At 38.5% G+C, this 12843-nt stretch overlaps 1 protein-coding gene across 1 annotated transcript in view; it reads right to left on the bottom strand.

The window, feature by feature from the left end:
- MGAT4B (alpha-1,3-mannosyl-glycoprotein 4-beta-N-acetylglucosaminyltransferase B) overlaps positions 1 to 12843 on the bottom strand; it is a 111776-nt gene that overhangs the window by 45299 nt on the left and 53634 nt on the right. The window contains exons 2-4 of the mRNA XM_014053211.2: positions 5260 to 5439; positions 2847 to 2987; positions 452 to 585 (exon numbers count right to left, since the gene is read on the bottom strand). Coding sequence (XP_013908686.1) covers positions 452 to 585; positions 2847 to 2987; positions 5260 to 5439 — 455 coding nt within the window. The remainder of the gene's footprint in view (positions 1 to 451; positions 586 to 2846; positions 2988 to 5259; positions 5440 to 12843) is intronic.

The raw sequence follows: 12843 nt of genomic DNA, 5'->3' as shown, positions 1-12843 counted from the left end.
ATTTCTGCAACAAATCCTGGGAGAATATCACCAGGGCTCCTTTGGAAATAGTATTTCAGTAAACAATTCCCTCTAACTCTCTAAGAACAAACATCAACCAACCCAGTACAACTGAGATTAAAAGGACGTATACAAATGTTGGTAAGGCAGTAAACAGCCTTCTGCTAACATATTGACCCTCCACAGCTGAATACGCCCAAGCATTTTTTCACATTTGAAATAGTCTACTGGGACCCATTGACAGGATATGGCTGATGATCCTTGTCGGACAGCAGCCTTAAGTTAGATTTCTCTCTGTGTGCCAGAGGAAAAGTTGGCTCATAACAATGTGAAAATCATCCTGCTATCTTATGACTAGCTGTGGCTTCCCAGTTTTCTGCCAAGCACACAAAATGAAGATATATAGAGCTATGAAAGACAGATTCAAAAGCGAAAGGATCACTCATGTTACCTCAGCAATCAGGACGACAATGACAGAATCTTCTTTCTCCTGCTGGTTGAGCTCGGAGATCAAGGAGTTCAGGGTATCTGTCAAATATGAGTGGACCTCCCTTTTGACACTGGGGATCCCCATGACTACTGATACTGTAAAGGAGCAAAACAAAACAGATGTGAAATTATCTTGCTAGCAACCAAACACTTTCACACTATCTCACACCACTTTCAAAATGAGTTCAATTCTCAGTTCTGTCAGTTGATCTATATTCTTGGGTATGAACTAATAAATAAGGACATTCTATGTCAATCTTCACAGCGGTTGCAAGGAAAATGTGTTCTTTAAAAAAAAAAAAGACAACAGTGTTTAAAAACAACAACCTGAAAAGAGACTCAAGAAGAAAATCTTATATTTTATACCAGTATTTCAAAATGTTAAATTCTGCAGTATCATTCTGTTGTGGTGCACTTTTCATTTATGCTCTGTTAGGCTGGTTGATAATGCAATAACCAAGCAATTATGAGTTACTTAACAAAGCACTGTCCTGTCTTAAAACTCCTGACTTAGCATTGGGTATGAATTCAGCAGCTCACTAGGGAGGGAAGAGAAGGATGAGAACAAGATTGGTTGGGGATAAAGCAAGGTGCAGAGATAACTAGATAGGAAAGGAAAGGAAAGAGGAAGGGGAAAGGGAAGGAGAAAGGGAGGGGGAAGGAAACTACCATTTAGGTATTATGGAAAGGATTAAATTCATCAGACAAGCAGTTCTTCTCAGGCAAAGAATAATCTTCATCTTTTTGAAACTGCATCTATCTGCACTACCATTCACAACTATTAATCTATAAATCCTCCAATTAATAGGTAATTAAGGAAATTTTTATTTTCCTATGATGTAAATATGGTACATATAGGAAATTTGAGACTAAGCCCTTACCTGAATACATTGTCCCAGGGAAAACAAAACACTGGCTCAGTAAATGGTGTCAAATTAAACCAAATTAGGAAACTAAAATTGTCTGCTTGGCTTTAAAACATTCAGAAGGCAAATAAGGCTGATAAATTGAACAAAGAACTGGGAGATGAACAGAGCTATAGGAAAGCAGAAGAAAATAATTATCTCGAAAGAACCTATCTTCAGAAATGCTTCTTCTTCTTTCACAACCTCATCGTCTTTGCAGTTCTGACCCATAGTGATACTTTTAATTGCTTCATGACCTCACTAAGCCATATGATTTATTTGATGAAATGCCTTGCTGCTATATCCAATCATCCCTATGTACCCTGTCTGTGCTTCAGTGTAATGTATCCTGATCTCCAATTATACATATATACATATATTATAATATGTATAATTGATTCTACAATACTAAAGCAATTCACAATCTGAATGATATTGATTGTGTTCACATGCATGGTAGATCATAGTTTTTTAAAACATCTCTGCAGAATAAAGCATAATTGCCTGAGATTAGATTTTCATGGGTGGAGGTATGTTGGTCTTGTTGTATTTGGGTCTTTTCCCGTGTAACATTGAGATTTTTTTGGCAATGCTTCAGCGAGGTCTCACTCGCCATCTTCAGGCTGGGTTTTGGGCTTAAAGTGTGATTGGAGCTGCCATATTTCTATAAATCTTGGGGTGTGGAGTGCTGGCTTTATTTCAGTAAGTGGAATGATTGGTTGTGTGATTGTATCATGATTGGTAAATTGGTGCTGATTGGTGCTGGCTGTGTGTCTATTGTTGTTTCGTGTTGTAACGGCCTGGGTGGTGGGTGGGGCTCGTTTGTTGACTAGGGCTGGTTTCCAGATGTCTGGTAGGCGGGATGTATCATCACGTTTATTCATGTTGTGGGAGTGTTTCTCTATTTCAATAGCTTCCATAATTATTCTCTTGTTGAAGTGTTTCAGTTTTGGAGATTAACCTGGTTCTTTCAAAATTAATTCCATGTCCTGTAGTTTTAAGGTGCTGGGAAAGGGAGGAAGTTTTTTCTTTTTTTCTGACTGCGTTCTTGTGTTCTGCGATGTGTGCATTTATTTTCCTGTTTGTTTGTCCTTTGCATGTTGCAGGGAACATGCAAACTGAACACTTCAACAAGAGAATAATTATGGAAGCTAAAGTCAAAGACTACCTGCATTATAATTTTAAGGAGCATTTTGCCTTTGCTATGAAAAGGAGGTAGATAGACAAATGTAGCAATACGGAAAAATGCTCACTCCAGTGCTATTTTTGAGGCAAAACTCTTTAAGCACTGGGACTAAACTGCTCTTGATCCCCATGAGAGCATGACCCAGTTTAAAAGCTCCCACCTTAAACCACAAAGAAACAAGTCATACTTCAGCAGAGCATTGTTGTGGCACTCCAGCTAGGATTAGGAAAGAATAACAACTGACTGAACTGTTGGCACCCACTTACCTCCAGTGCGCCCTTGTCCCAGATGAATGGCTGGCTGCAGGCTGTTCTCCTTTGACAACAAATGTGGCAAATGATGGAAGATGGTTGGAAGATGCAGCACATTCTTGTTAGTGATATTCCAGAGTTTTAGTTTTGTTTCATCTGGGGGAAAATAGGGGAACCCCATGGATAATATATTCAATCCCTTTTGCTGGACAGAACCATTTCATACACCGTCTAACCAATTGCAATAACCATTTTGTAAAATAGTACAATATTTTTCTTTTATATCGTCTAATTTCATTTACGTTTAGCATGAAGCCCTAAACAGCCATGCTTCACTCTTCCTTAGGTTGTTTGAAAAAAGGGAAACAGAAATTTATCAAATCAATAAAGGATAATATTTGAAACTCAGGGTTGAAATGGGGAGTCCCTGGTGCTATCTGAGCTAGGTTGTTTTCTTGCAGATGTTTCATTACCCAAACTAGATAACAGCATCAGGGTACCAAATCTCAGAACCTAATTTTCTTTAATTATTTATCTTATTTATCTATTATCTAATTTATTAGAACCATGCAGCTGTTTTAGATTAGTTCACAATCTAAAATGTTATCAGCCTCACTGATAACACATTTTTGATATTGAATCTATAACACTACAAATCCCCAAAGTTATGTTCTAAATTTGGGCCACCTGTATTCAAATGTACCCATGAAAATAAGTTTTTAATTGGAAAAGAACCCAGTGTATGTAAGGATCTGAAATCCAATTGTAAATGATGCCGCTATTTTATGTTTTAGAAACATACATCTTACATTTCAATTCAAATGAGAAGAATTTTCTATTATACGCCTTTTGAGTGCAATTATATCCTTTATACACCTTCATTTTAAACATTTTGACACAGCCTTTTCAAGCAGCAGAGGCTATACTCTTCAGAAGCCTCTCTTCTATACCAATGTAACAGCTTTGCTTTAGGAGCTGCCCTGGTTGGCAGCTTGTTTCTGAGTGCAATTCAAGAAGTTGGTTGCTTCCTATAAAGTCCTACATGGCACAGAGCCTAGTTACTTGAGCAACTGCCTGTCTCTCACAATATCTGCCTAGCTGGTTCACACAATCCAGATTCCATTGACTAAAAGTGGCATGATCAGGACCATGGAAGCCTGTCTTTGTACAGCACCTGTACTCTGGAATAAGATTCCCCGATATTCGAATAGCCTTCACCCTACTGGTATTTCAAAGGCCAGAAGATGTGGCTCTTTTCCCACGCCTTTAGCAAGCATGACTGGTGCCCCTTCCTTCCTTCCTTCCTTCCTTCCTTCCTTCCTTCCTTCCTTCCTTCCTTCCTTCCTTCCCTTTGTTCCATCTAGATTTGTTTCTTCCCTATCTTGTTTCTTTGTTTTGCATTATTGTGTATTATTGTTTTTGAATGTTTTTTTTAACCATCTGTAATCCACCCAAGAGTTGCTGGGAGTCAGGAGGCATATACATTTAATGTTATTATACACACAACAATGCATTATTAAATCACATTAGGCCTCCTCCGGATTCCATTAACTAGCCAGTGTCGACTGTTGACCCCCCGGGGGGAAGGCCTTCTCTGTGGTTGGTCCGGCCCTCTGGAATGATCTCCCCGTGGAGATCCGGACCCTCACCACCCTTCAGGCTTTCCGCAAAGCCGTTAAAACCTGGCTGTTCCGGCAGGCCTGAGGCTGATGAGTTCCCAGCCCCACTCGAATTGTTGCGGCTGTTGACGAGTTTTTAATTTGTTTTTTTGTGTTTGTCTTGTCTTCTTGTTTTTTGTACTTCCCCTTTTCCCTATTTAGTTTGTTAGCCTCCCTGAGTCCCCTCGGGGAATAGGGTGGCATACAAGTTTAATAAAACTAAACTAAACTAAAACTAAGGGCAAGAATACTGTTCTGTGCAAAAGGGGGATTGTTTACAAGTTCTCTTTAGAGACCAGCTGGCTAAAACTATTGAGAAAAATGATATACAAAACCAGGGAAGCTTGAGCGGAAATAGAAATCAGGCAGCAGGGTTCACACAAAAACTAACGCTATGACAGCACAGTTTTTTCTTGCAAAAAGCTATGGACCTTGAGATGGAATCTTAAACGGAATAGCCTCCCTCTACAACATCGGTCTGCATGTTTGCAATGACTCTGTATGTTTTGACTGGACCAAGAGCATTTTAAATAATTTTCACATCATTTCATGCATGGCGAGTATCATGATTCAATGCATTTTCATAAACTTTAAGCCCTCGTCATTACATTCAGTGACCTACAAAACATCCGCATAGCAAATGCTCTTTGCTGGCCAGCCACTACTGGTGCTTCCAGGCTTGATGGATTCCAATTGCCAGACCTTCCAGCCTTTGGCATCAGGTTGAGGCAGACTTCTCTACAGCTCATCTTTTTAAAAGCCGGATTTACCAGATAAACTGCTCCACGTCCGATTTATGTCCCGTAGGGCTTGCTTTTCAGAGATGGCTCTCTTTATTTCATCTAGGACTACATTCAGCTCCTTTGACCGCTTGAGGCTTTCCTGTTCGGCAGCATGCAAACGGTCTCTCAGTGCTAGGAACTCTCGCTGATAGATATCCACAACATCACCTGAAACGACATGAGAAAAAAGTAGCACTGTTGCAAATGGAAGGAAGATTATCTTGGGGAGTAATGTTTTAAACAATGTACAGTTTGGCTAGTTTTTCCATATTCTTTCCAAGGAGGAAGGGTGGAGCAGGAAGGAGCAAAACATCTTTTTTCTTCTGCTAGTTTTGAAGGAATAAATATATTCTGGCCCAGACAGAGACATACTAATTAAAGCAACGTGTTTCCAAATCAGATAAATTCTAATAAATATATTAGACTCCAAAAGAAAATCTAATATGTTATTCTAGTCACGTTTTGTGCTTCTAGCAGAAGTCCAGATACTGCAGATCATTTTAGAAACAGCCCTCAACAAAGTTAAACTGTAGTTAAATGGTTATATATAAACCAGATTCCTTTGCAAGTCACCTTGACCAGCAAGGTTGCCACACAATATATATAATTGCTCTGTTAGAGTACTTATGGGGGGGAAAAGAAAGCAGCACAATTAGATATTGCATAATGGTGCACATGAGTGGTTATTGGTTCATGCACAGTTAGTTGCAACAGGCTGAGTATAAGGAGGAAAATAATAGCATGCACAACTGAGGAAAAGAAAATAGTTAGAACTGATTTTGGATTAGCTATGAGCATTCCAAATAAGCAGATAAATATCTTCACATAAATACAGCAGTATCCAAGCACAAATTGCCTGTTTATATGAGCATATATTCAGTTAATACACAATATATTCAGGTATGGACAGGCCTATTAAACTTTATACTGTATAAGAGGTAAGATGCTACTCTTTCTAGCAAATCCTAGCTTTTTTTAATTTGTCAAAAGAAATATTTCAGAAAATACTAAATGGCCGCTAATTCAATAGTCCCAGTTTCTCTTGGATTCAGTTCAAGAAGAGTGATGATGTTATTAAGTTCTTTTTTAATCAAAAGGAAATGGTGTTCAAAATAAGACAGATAAAGGAGAAACTCCCATACGGTACTGCAAATATACTTTTGGCTTTCCTATGAGAGGAAATTCATTCAGTATAAATCAAGCTGTTTTGAGGAGTCAATATAGACCTATACTTGAAATAAGGATTAACTTTTCAAAAGTGTTCTAAAGTTAAACTAATTCTTATATATTCAAAATAGGATTTCTTTGTGGTAAATTATATTGTAATTATTATTTCTGTAGCACAAGTGTGCTTGAGAGTTGCTGTTGGAGAATCACAAAAATAGTCTCTGCAAAAAAAAATATTTAAAGAGTCTCTTGTTTATTCCCCAAAATTATGATACCCTGTGTCCAGGATTTTAGCAATGAGCAGTTTAAGAAGAAAGGGGAAAAACCAAGAGACTAAAATATAATCCTAGGCAAAAGAGTTTAATATAAAAAATGTACAAGAATAAAAAAAGCCAAGAATCCATCATTCCACCATCAGTATTCTGTGGTGGGTTACTATGGCTTAAAAAACTGGAGGTGAAAGGTGTGTTTTCCAGCTGTGTATGAAGTGACAGCTGCTTCACAAGCAGTCGAACATAAATAATTAAAGAAAGATTCAGGACCTCACACTGCCTGCTTAGCCAGATGGTTCACAAGGTAGCTCTTGGAGAAAGAAAATCAATGAATGGAGTGAGTATTATTACTGTAGGCTGTTAAGGATTCTCCTAACTGTGCTAAATAAAACCATACTATTGATTTAGCCAGAGGCACATGATGAGCAAAAACAAATTCACATGGTTTTTCAGCAGATGATACCAGATCAGCTGCAACTCCTCTAAAGCCTTGATTTCATGTTTTACAGTCTTCCTTTTTATCTCCATTCCTTCTTCCCTGACTTAAATTTAGCCATGAGTGAAAACCAGACGATGGCTCTGCCCAGGCACCACTGGCATAGAAAAGGGAAGTATACCTCATTCAAAGCATTTATGACCAAGGTAATGCTATGTAATGGAGCACAAACAGATACTTGGTAGCTTCAGGAAAGCTAAGGTTCATAGTTGACAAAAAAATGTTATTAACATATTAGTTCTCCTTATCCAAAGGACTATCCATGTTTCCCCAAAAATAAGAATACATCTTATATTAATTTTTGCCCCAAAAGTCTCATTAGGGCTTATTTTCCAGTTAGGTCTTATTTTGGGGAAAATATGGTACTAAATGTGTCTCGCTGACAGATCTTAACTGGGGCTTATTTTGGGGGTAAGGCTTATTACAAGCAATCTGAAAAATCATGCTAGTGCTTATTTTCCAGTTTGGGTGTTATTTTGGTAGTTGAAGAGCTATTATATATTCATCCATAAATAGAATGGTTTATTACAGGTGAAATATTTCTAAGATTGGCTGTCATATTTATTTATTTGCCTATCTTAGAACACAACTGTTTGAAGCTCACAACAAAACCTAAATATATTTAAAAAACATAAAAAGCAGAACAAAAATACTGTGCTTCCTGGGACACTATAACAAGCTATCTGCAGGTTCCCACCTCACTGTACCTCAATGTCCATTTGGATTGGAGCTTGCTCTTTATGGCCATCCAGAAGGCTAAAAAGGTGGGAGCCTGCCAGATTGCTGCACGAAGAGCATTCACATGCCTATCTCATATCAACTCTGCCCAGGGCCACAGAGAATGCCTAATGAAAACCTCCACCTAACAAGTACTGTGACAAGAGGGCTGAAGCAGGCATTCTCTGTGGGGGTTCCCCTCCCCCCATGTCCTCCTCAGACAAGGGAGGTTCTCCTCCTCATTCCTTCCAGAGACTTGTAAACATCTCATTGTTCCAGAAATGCTTTGCAACTTGAAAGCTGTAAGCTCCCCGCATAGGAAGTGCTATATAATTTGTAATACTTTTTTGTATACTGCTTAGTTTTAGAGTCTTAATCTGAACTATTTTGGAAATTCATAAATAAAATATTGAGAAAATCAGTTCTTTATGAGTACAAAAGAAAGTGGCTCTTCATTATATTAATTAGCTCAAATTAGTGAAGTTGCTAGCTTGACTCACAAAATAAAATTTCCAATCTTAAAAATTGATATTGCTTTTATTAAAGCAACAAGTAATATTTACTTGAGGAAATTTGCATTTTTGCAAAAAAGGGGCTTTGAAGTAAAGTCAAGAATGCTATTTGTACAATAGCACAAATCAAGATCATTTAGCAACATTAATAAGTCTCAAACCCTTTAGAAAATCTGTAGCACATAGAGAATAGAAAAGTCATTGATTGCCAGTCATGCATTGTCTGCCTCTTTCAACATAGTGTACTTTTCATTGTTTTTTTCGCCAAAAGATTTCCTTTCATTAACTATAGTAGACACACATCAAATGTGAAACTGCTGGTTTTAAAGGTTTTAATCTGAAAGAGCCAACTCCTGATCTCCTAGTTCTAGTTTATTTTTGCTTCAATAGGTTTCATTGGAGAATTCTTACAAAGTTAAAAGGATAAATATAAAACAATATAAAGAAACAGTTAGAAAAGAAAAAAGTGTTAAAGCTGTAAAGAGCAAAAAAAATAGAAAACAAAATAGGTAAAGGAAGCATCTCCTAATCTTAAGAGCAATTATAAACATATTTAAAGCCATTTATCCTCTTTAAAATTATAAAATTTTAAAATTTAATGTTTGCTTTGAATGCAGAGCAGATATTAATTATAGGTAGTACTGTAATTATAGAAGATAGCATAAACCCTGTTTTTTTTCTCTGTTATTGTTCCATGCCACTTGGCAAACAACTGAGATGACAAATTTCTCTTACAGTAATGCTGGATGTATATTTCTGAAATTGTTTTGAACATTCATGTATAAAAGCCAGCATTTTCAAAATCTTAGATAAATTTTTGGCTACATTTTTGCAAAGTACACAGTTTACCCTTGACCCAATTGCTTTCTTTTTCAAATTGGCATATTCAACAATTCCCACTAATTATTTTTTTTACTAAGGTCTACTATATAACGTGATTGGACAAAATCTGAATTATCCTTCTGTTCACTGGAAAACGTTTAATTTCTTCTGGTAGGAAAGCAGGGCTAAAGAGAAATTGCTACTATCCTGGGAGCAATAGGAATCGACTTAAACTATGTTGATGTTTGGTTATAAGCAACAAATCACCACAATGCTCAAAACACAGAAAAGTATTTTCCATCTTTTATAGACAATTCCTTGCCCCCAGAAGGAATTTTATGATAAATCGAATTATCATTGTAGGTTTCTGAACTAAGTTAATACTTTTCTACAGGGATACGCCACAATCATATTTCTCTAGCATTGAGGGCTGAGGAATTTATTTCAGCACATTTCACAACTATTGTTGCATCTGTAATGGTGTATGTGAGAATGACCTTGGAAGACAGGAGAAAATTCTGCAGCCTGGACAATAGTCTGGTAAGAGGCAGCTCAGTCCTAATTTGGTGGGGGGAGGAAGCATGGAGGCATTTCAAAAGGGATTCAAAAGGGACTTTCTGGACACTAAAAGAAGAGGAGAGGCGAAATACTTTCAGTCTTGCAAGACTCTTTGATGTAACCTTATAATAAATAGAATTATAGGTCATCCTTGAGTTACAATTGCAATTGGGTGACACTAGGCAATCTGGGTGCAGAGTATGTGACTGCATACTTAGTGACTTAGCAACGTGTAACCCAAGACACATGGGTCATTAAGCAGAGGAAGCCCCAGATAAGGAGTGCAGGAGAATGGGGGCTGCCACAGGGGCTTGAGGGAGGCCCTGGGTGTCCTGGTGGAGGCTGCATACAAGTTGGGGCAGAGGGTTGTTGCAGTGTGGTGCAAGTGGCATGAATCAGGAAGACTGGGGAAGGAGGATTCAGCGTGTGTGCGTGTGTGTGTGTGCGCGTGCACGCGCAAGTATAGGGATGTTGCTACTAGCCAAACATTCTTTTTTCTAAGAGTTAATGATTGAGTATTGGCCAGCCCTCCTGGGCCCTTAGACACAAAAAAACTGATAGAAGGGTTTTCTGGATGTGCTCGATATATATATTTACATATCCTATACATGTCTGACTTTTGTATGGCATATTCCTAAGCATAAGATACAATTGGATGGAAGTAAGGCAGTATAATTTTTGGGGACAAAGAAATATGAGCTCACCTTAGATTATTACCAAGTGTTAATGCCTCTTGCTCCTGTATTCTCCTGGTTAATGTTATAGTCACCAGGAACACTGTTTTCCTCATTAGTACTGCAACTGGGATCTGCTTGATGATTTGCATAGTGAAGCGAGAGTCCATTAGGAAGGTAATATTGTGTATAACAGAGGAAAATAAGGGTGAGTGTATAGGGATGTTAGAAGTAGAATTCCTAGGGAACATAATTTAACAGAAAGCTACTCAGAGTCATTTTAGAAACTGCACTTGTGCAAAATGCTAAGCTCAAATGGGATGGGATTTTTTTTGGTTCCATCTGGGAAGACCTGCAGTCAATGTTTAGCATACTATATGAACCAGGCCATCAATGTAAGCTGTAATATGTTTTATTTCTTTTCTTCATTCAATATTGCACGAACATAGGTATGACGTTTTGTTAAGCCAATTTAGCCATTATGAATCCAGAATGAAACTGGAGCTAAATCTGGTGATATAATTTGAAGAAATGTATTATTGAGCAGTATATAGTACTGTTCTCTAGCACCATAATATACAACTGGGTGAAATGAAAAAAATACTAAATACCTAAAAGAAGAGCATTTTCAAAAGTTAAGTACAATACTAAAGAAGGGTTGTTGTTTTTTTTTCAATCATAGAATAAATTTCTTCAAGAAAGAGTCCATACATACAAAGAGATCTGGAGCACATCAGGCAAAGTATTTTGCAAGTTAGTGAATAAACTGTACTGACTTGAAAACCTACGCATCTGACATTATTCCAGGTTTGTACCTTGGCACATTTGCTACTTAGCTTTTAGTGCCTTGAATTTCAAAGCAAACATTGATGAAAATACCTCCAGCCACCTGGCTAATATATTACTGGACTGTTTACACAAAAAGATCTGGCAGAGACCTTGGACCCTAAAGGAATAGTCATTCAGTAGGATTAAGATGTCTACGCAAGGCAACAAAGCAGTGCCCTTGATCTAAATTCTTCATACCTAATTATTGATATTTCTTCATTTCATATAACATTATTTAGACATATTAAACAGTCCAGGTGAAAACACTGCAATCTCCTGGACTGTTTCAGAAATATTAACCTCAATTTAATCAAATGTTCTAAAATAGATCCTCTGGACTGTTACAGAAAATTTAAAACACATGACAGGGAAAATTCAGTAACCACAACCAGCAGAAACAACAATGAACAGCTCATTATACTTTTCAATCCAGTTGCATGCTGTTTAATATACGCATTTAACAAATTAAAATCTGGTACAGCGATATAACAGGGTTAAAAACCAGGAGCTGGGCACAGAGGTTTACCCTCGTCTACCACTTCCTCTTCCAGCCTTTCCTCCACAAAGGCAAAATATCAGTATTAAATCTTCCAATTACCATATTCTTTGCACTATAAGACACACCTCCCCCCACCAAAAAAGTGAGTGGAAATGTCTGTGTGTCTTATGGAGCGAATATTGCATCACAGATTGGGCCATGGCAGTGGGGATGGAGGGGGTTGGTGCAATGGTAGTGATAGGCAGCAGCAGTGAATGGCCTGTCGCCACTGCCACCTATCAACGCTGCTCGCCACAGCTCACTGCCACCACCTATTGGAGGTTGGATTAGCCTCCTAGAATACTGCCAATCAGCTGTTCCAGGTGGTGGGGGTTGGCGCCGCCTCTTGCCGCCGCTGCCTGTTGCTGCTGTCCCCACAATGGATTTTTTTCTCCTGGGATCTGGTTCTGCTGCTGCCTATTGCTGCTGCCTATTGTTGCCACCATTTGCCACCACCGCCTATCGCCAGTTGGATCGGCCTCCCAAAATACCGCCGATCAGCTGTTTTAGGCAGCAGGGATCCCTGCCATTATTCGCAGCAAATGATGGCAGTGATTCCCACCACCTGGAACAGCTGATCGGTGGTATTCTGGGAGGACGATCCAACTGTCAATAGGTGGTGGTGGCAAACGGTGGCGACAATAGGTGGCAGTAATAGGCAATGGCAGCAACAGAATAGAACCAGGTCCCAGGAGAAAAAAATCCATTGTGGGGACAGCCTTACCTACGGGAAATTCTTCCGTAGCTTCAAGAGCTTTTGGCTGAAACGATATAGGGTTTCCTGCCTGAGCAGGGGGTTAGACTAGAAGGTCTCTAAGGTCCCTTCCAGCTCTGTTATTCTGTATAACAGCATGTTACAAGAGGCAACTGAAGATAAGTCATAAAAGGTTTAGACAAAGCCGTGCAAGATTTTCGTGGCCAAAACAAAACAATTTTTTTCTTGCTTTCCTCTCCAAAAGCTAGATGCGTCTTAGGATCTGGACGATCT

This window comes from Thamnophis sirtalis, unplaced genomic scaffold (genome assembly GCF_051295495.1).
Source record: "Thamnophis sirtalis isolate CommonGarterSnake01/CBP01778 unplaced genomic scaffold, rThaSir2_p1.2 scaffold_3, whole genome shotgun sequence".
NCBI classification, from domain to species: domain Eukaryota; kingdom Metazoa; phylum Chordata; class Lepidosauria; order Squamata; family Natricidae; genus Thamnophis; species Thamnophis sirtalis.
This window is presented reverse-complemented; position numbering and strand designations above follow the sequence as displayed.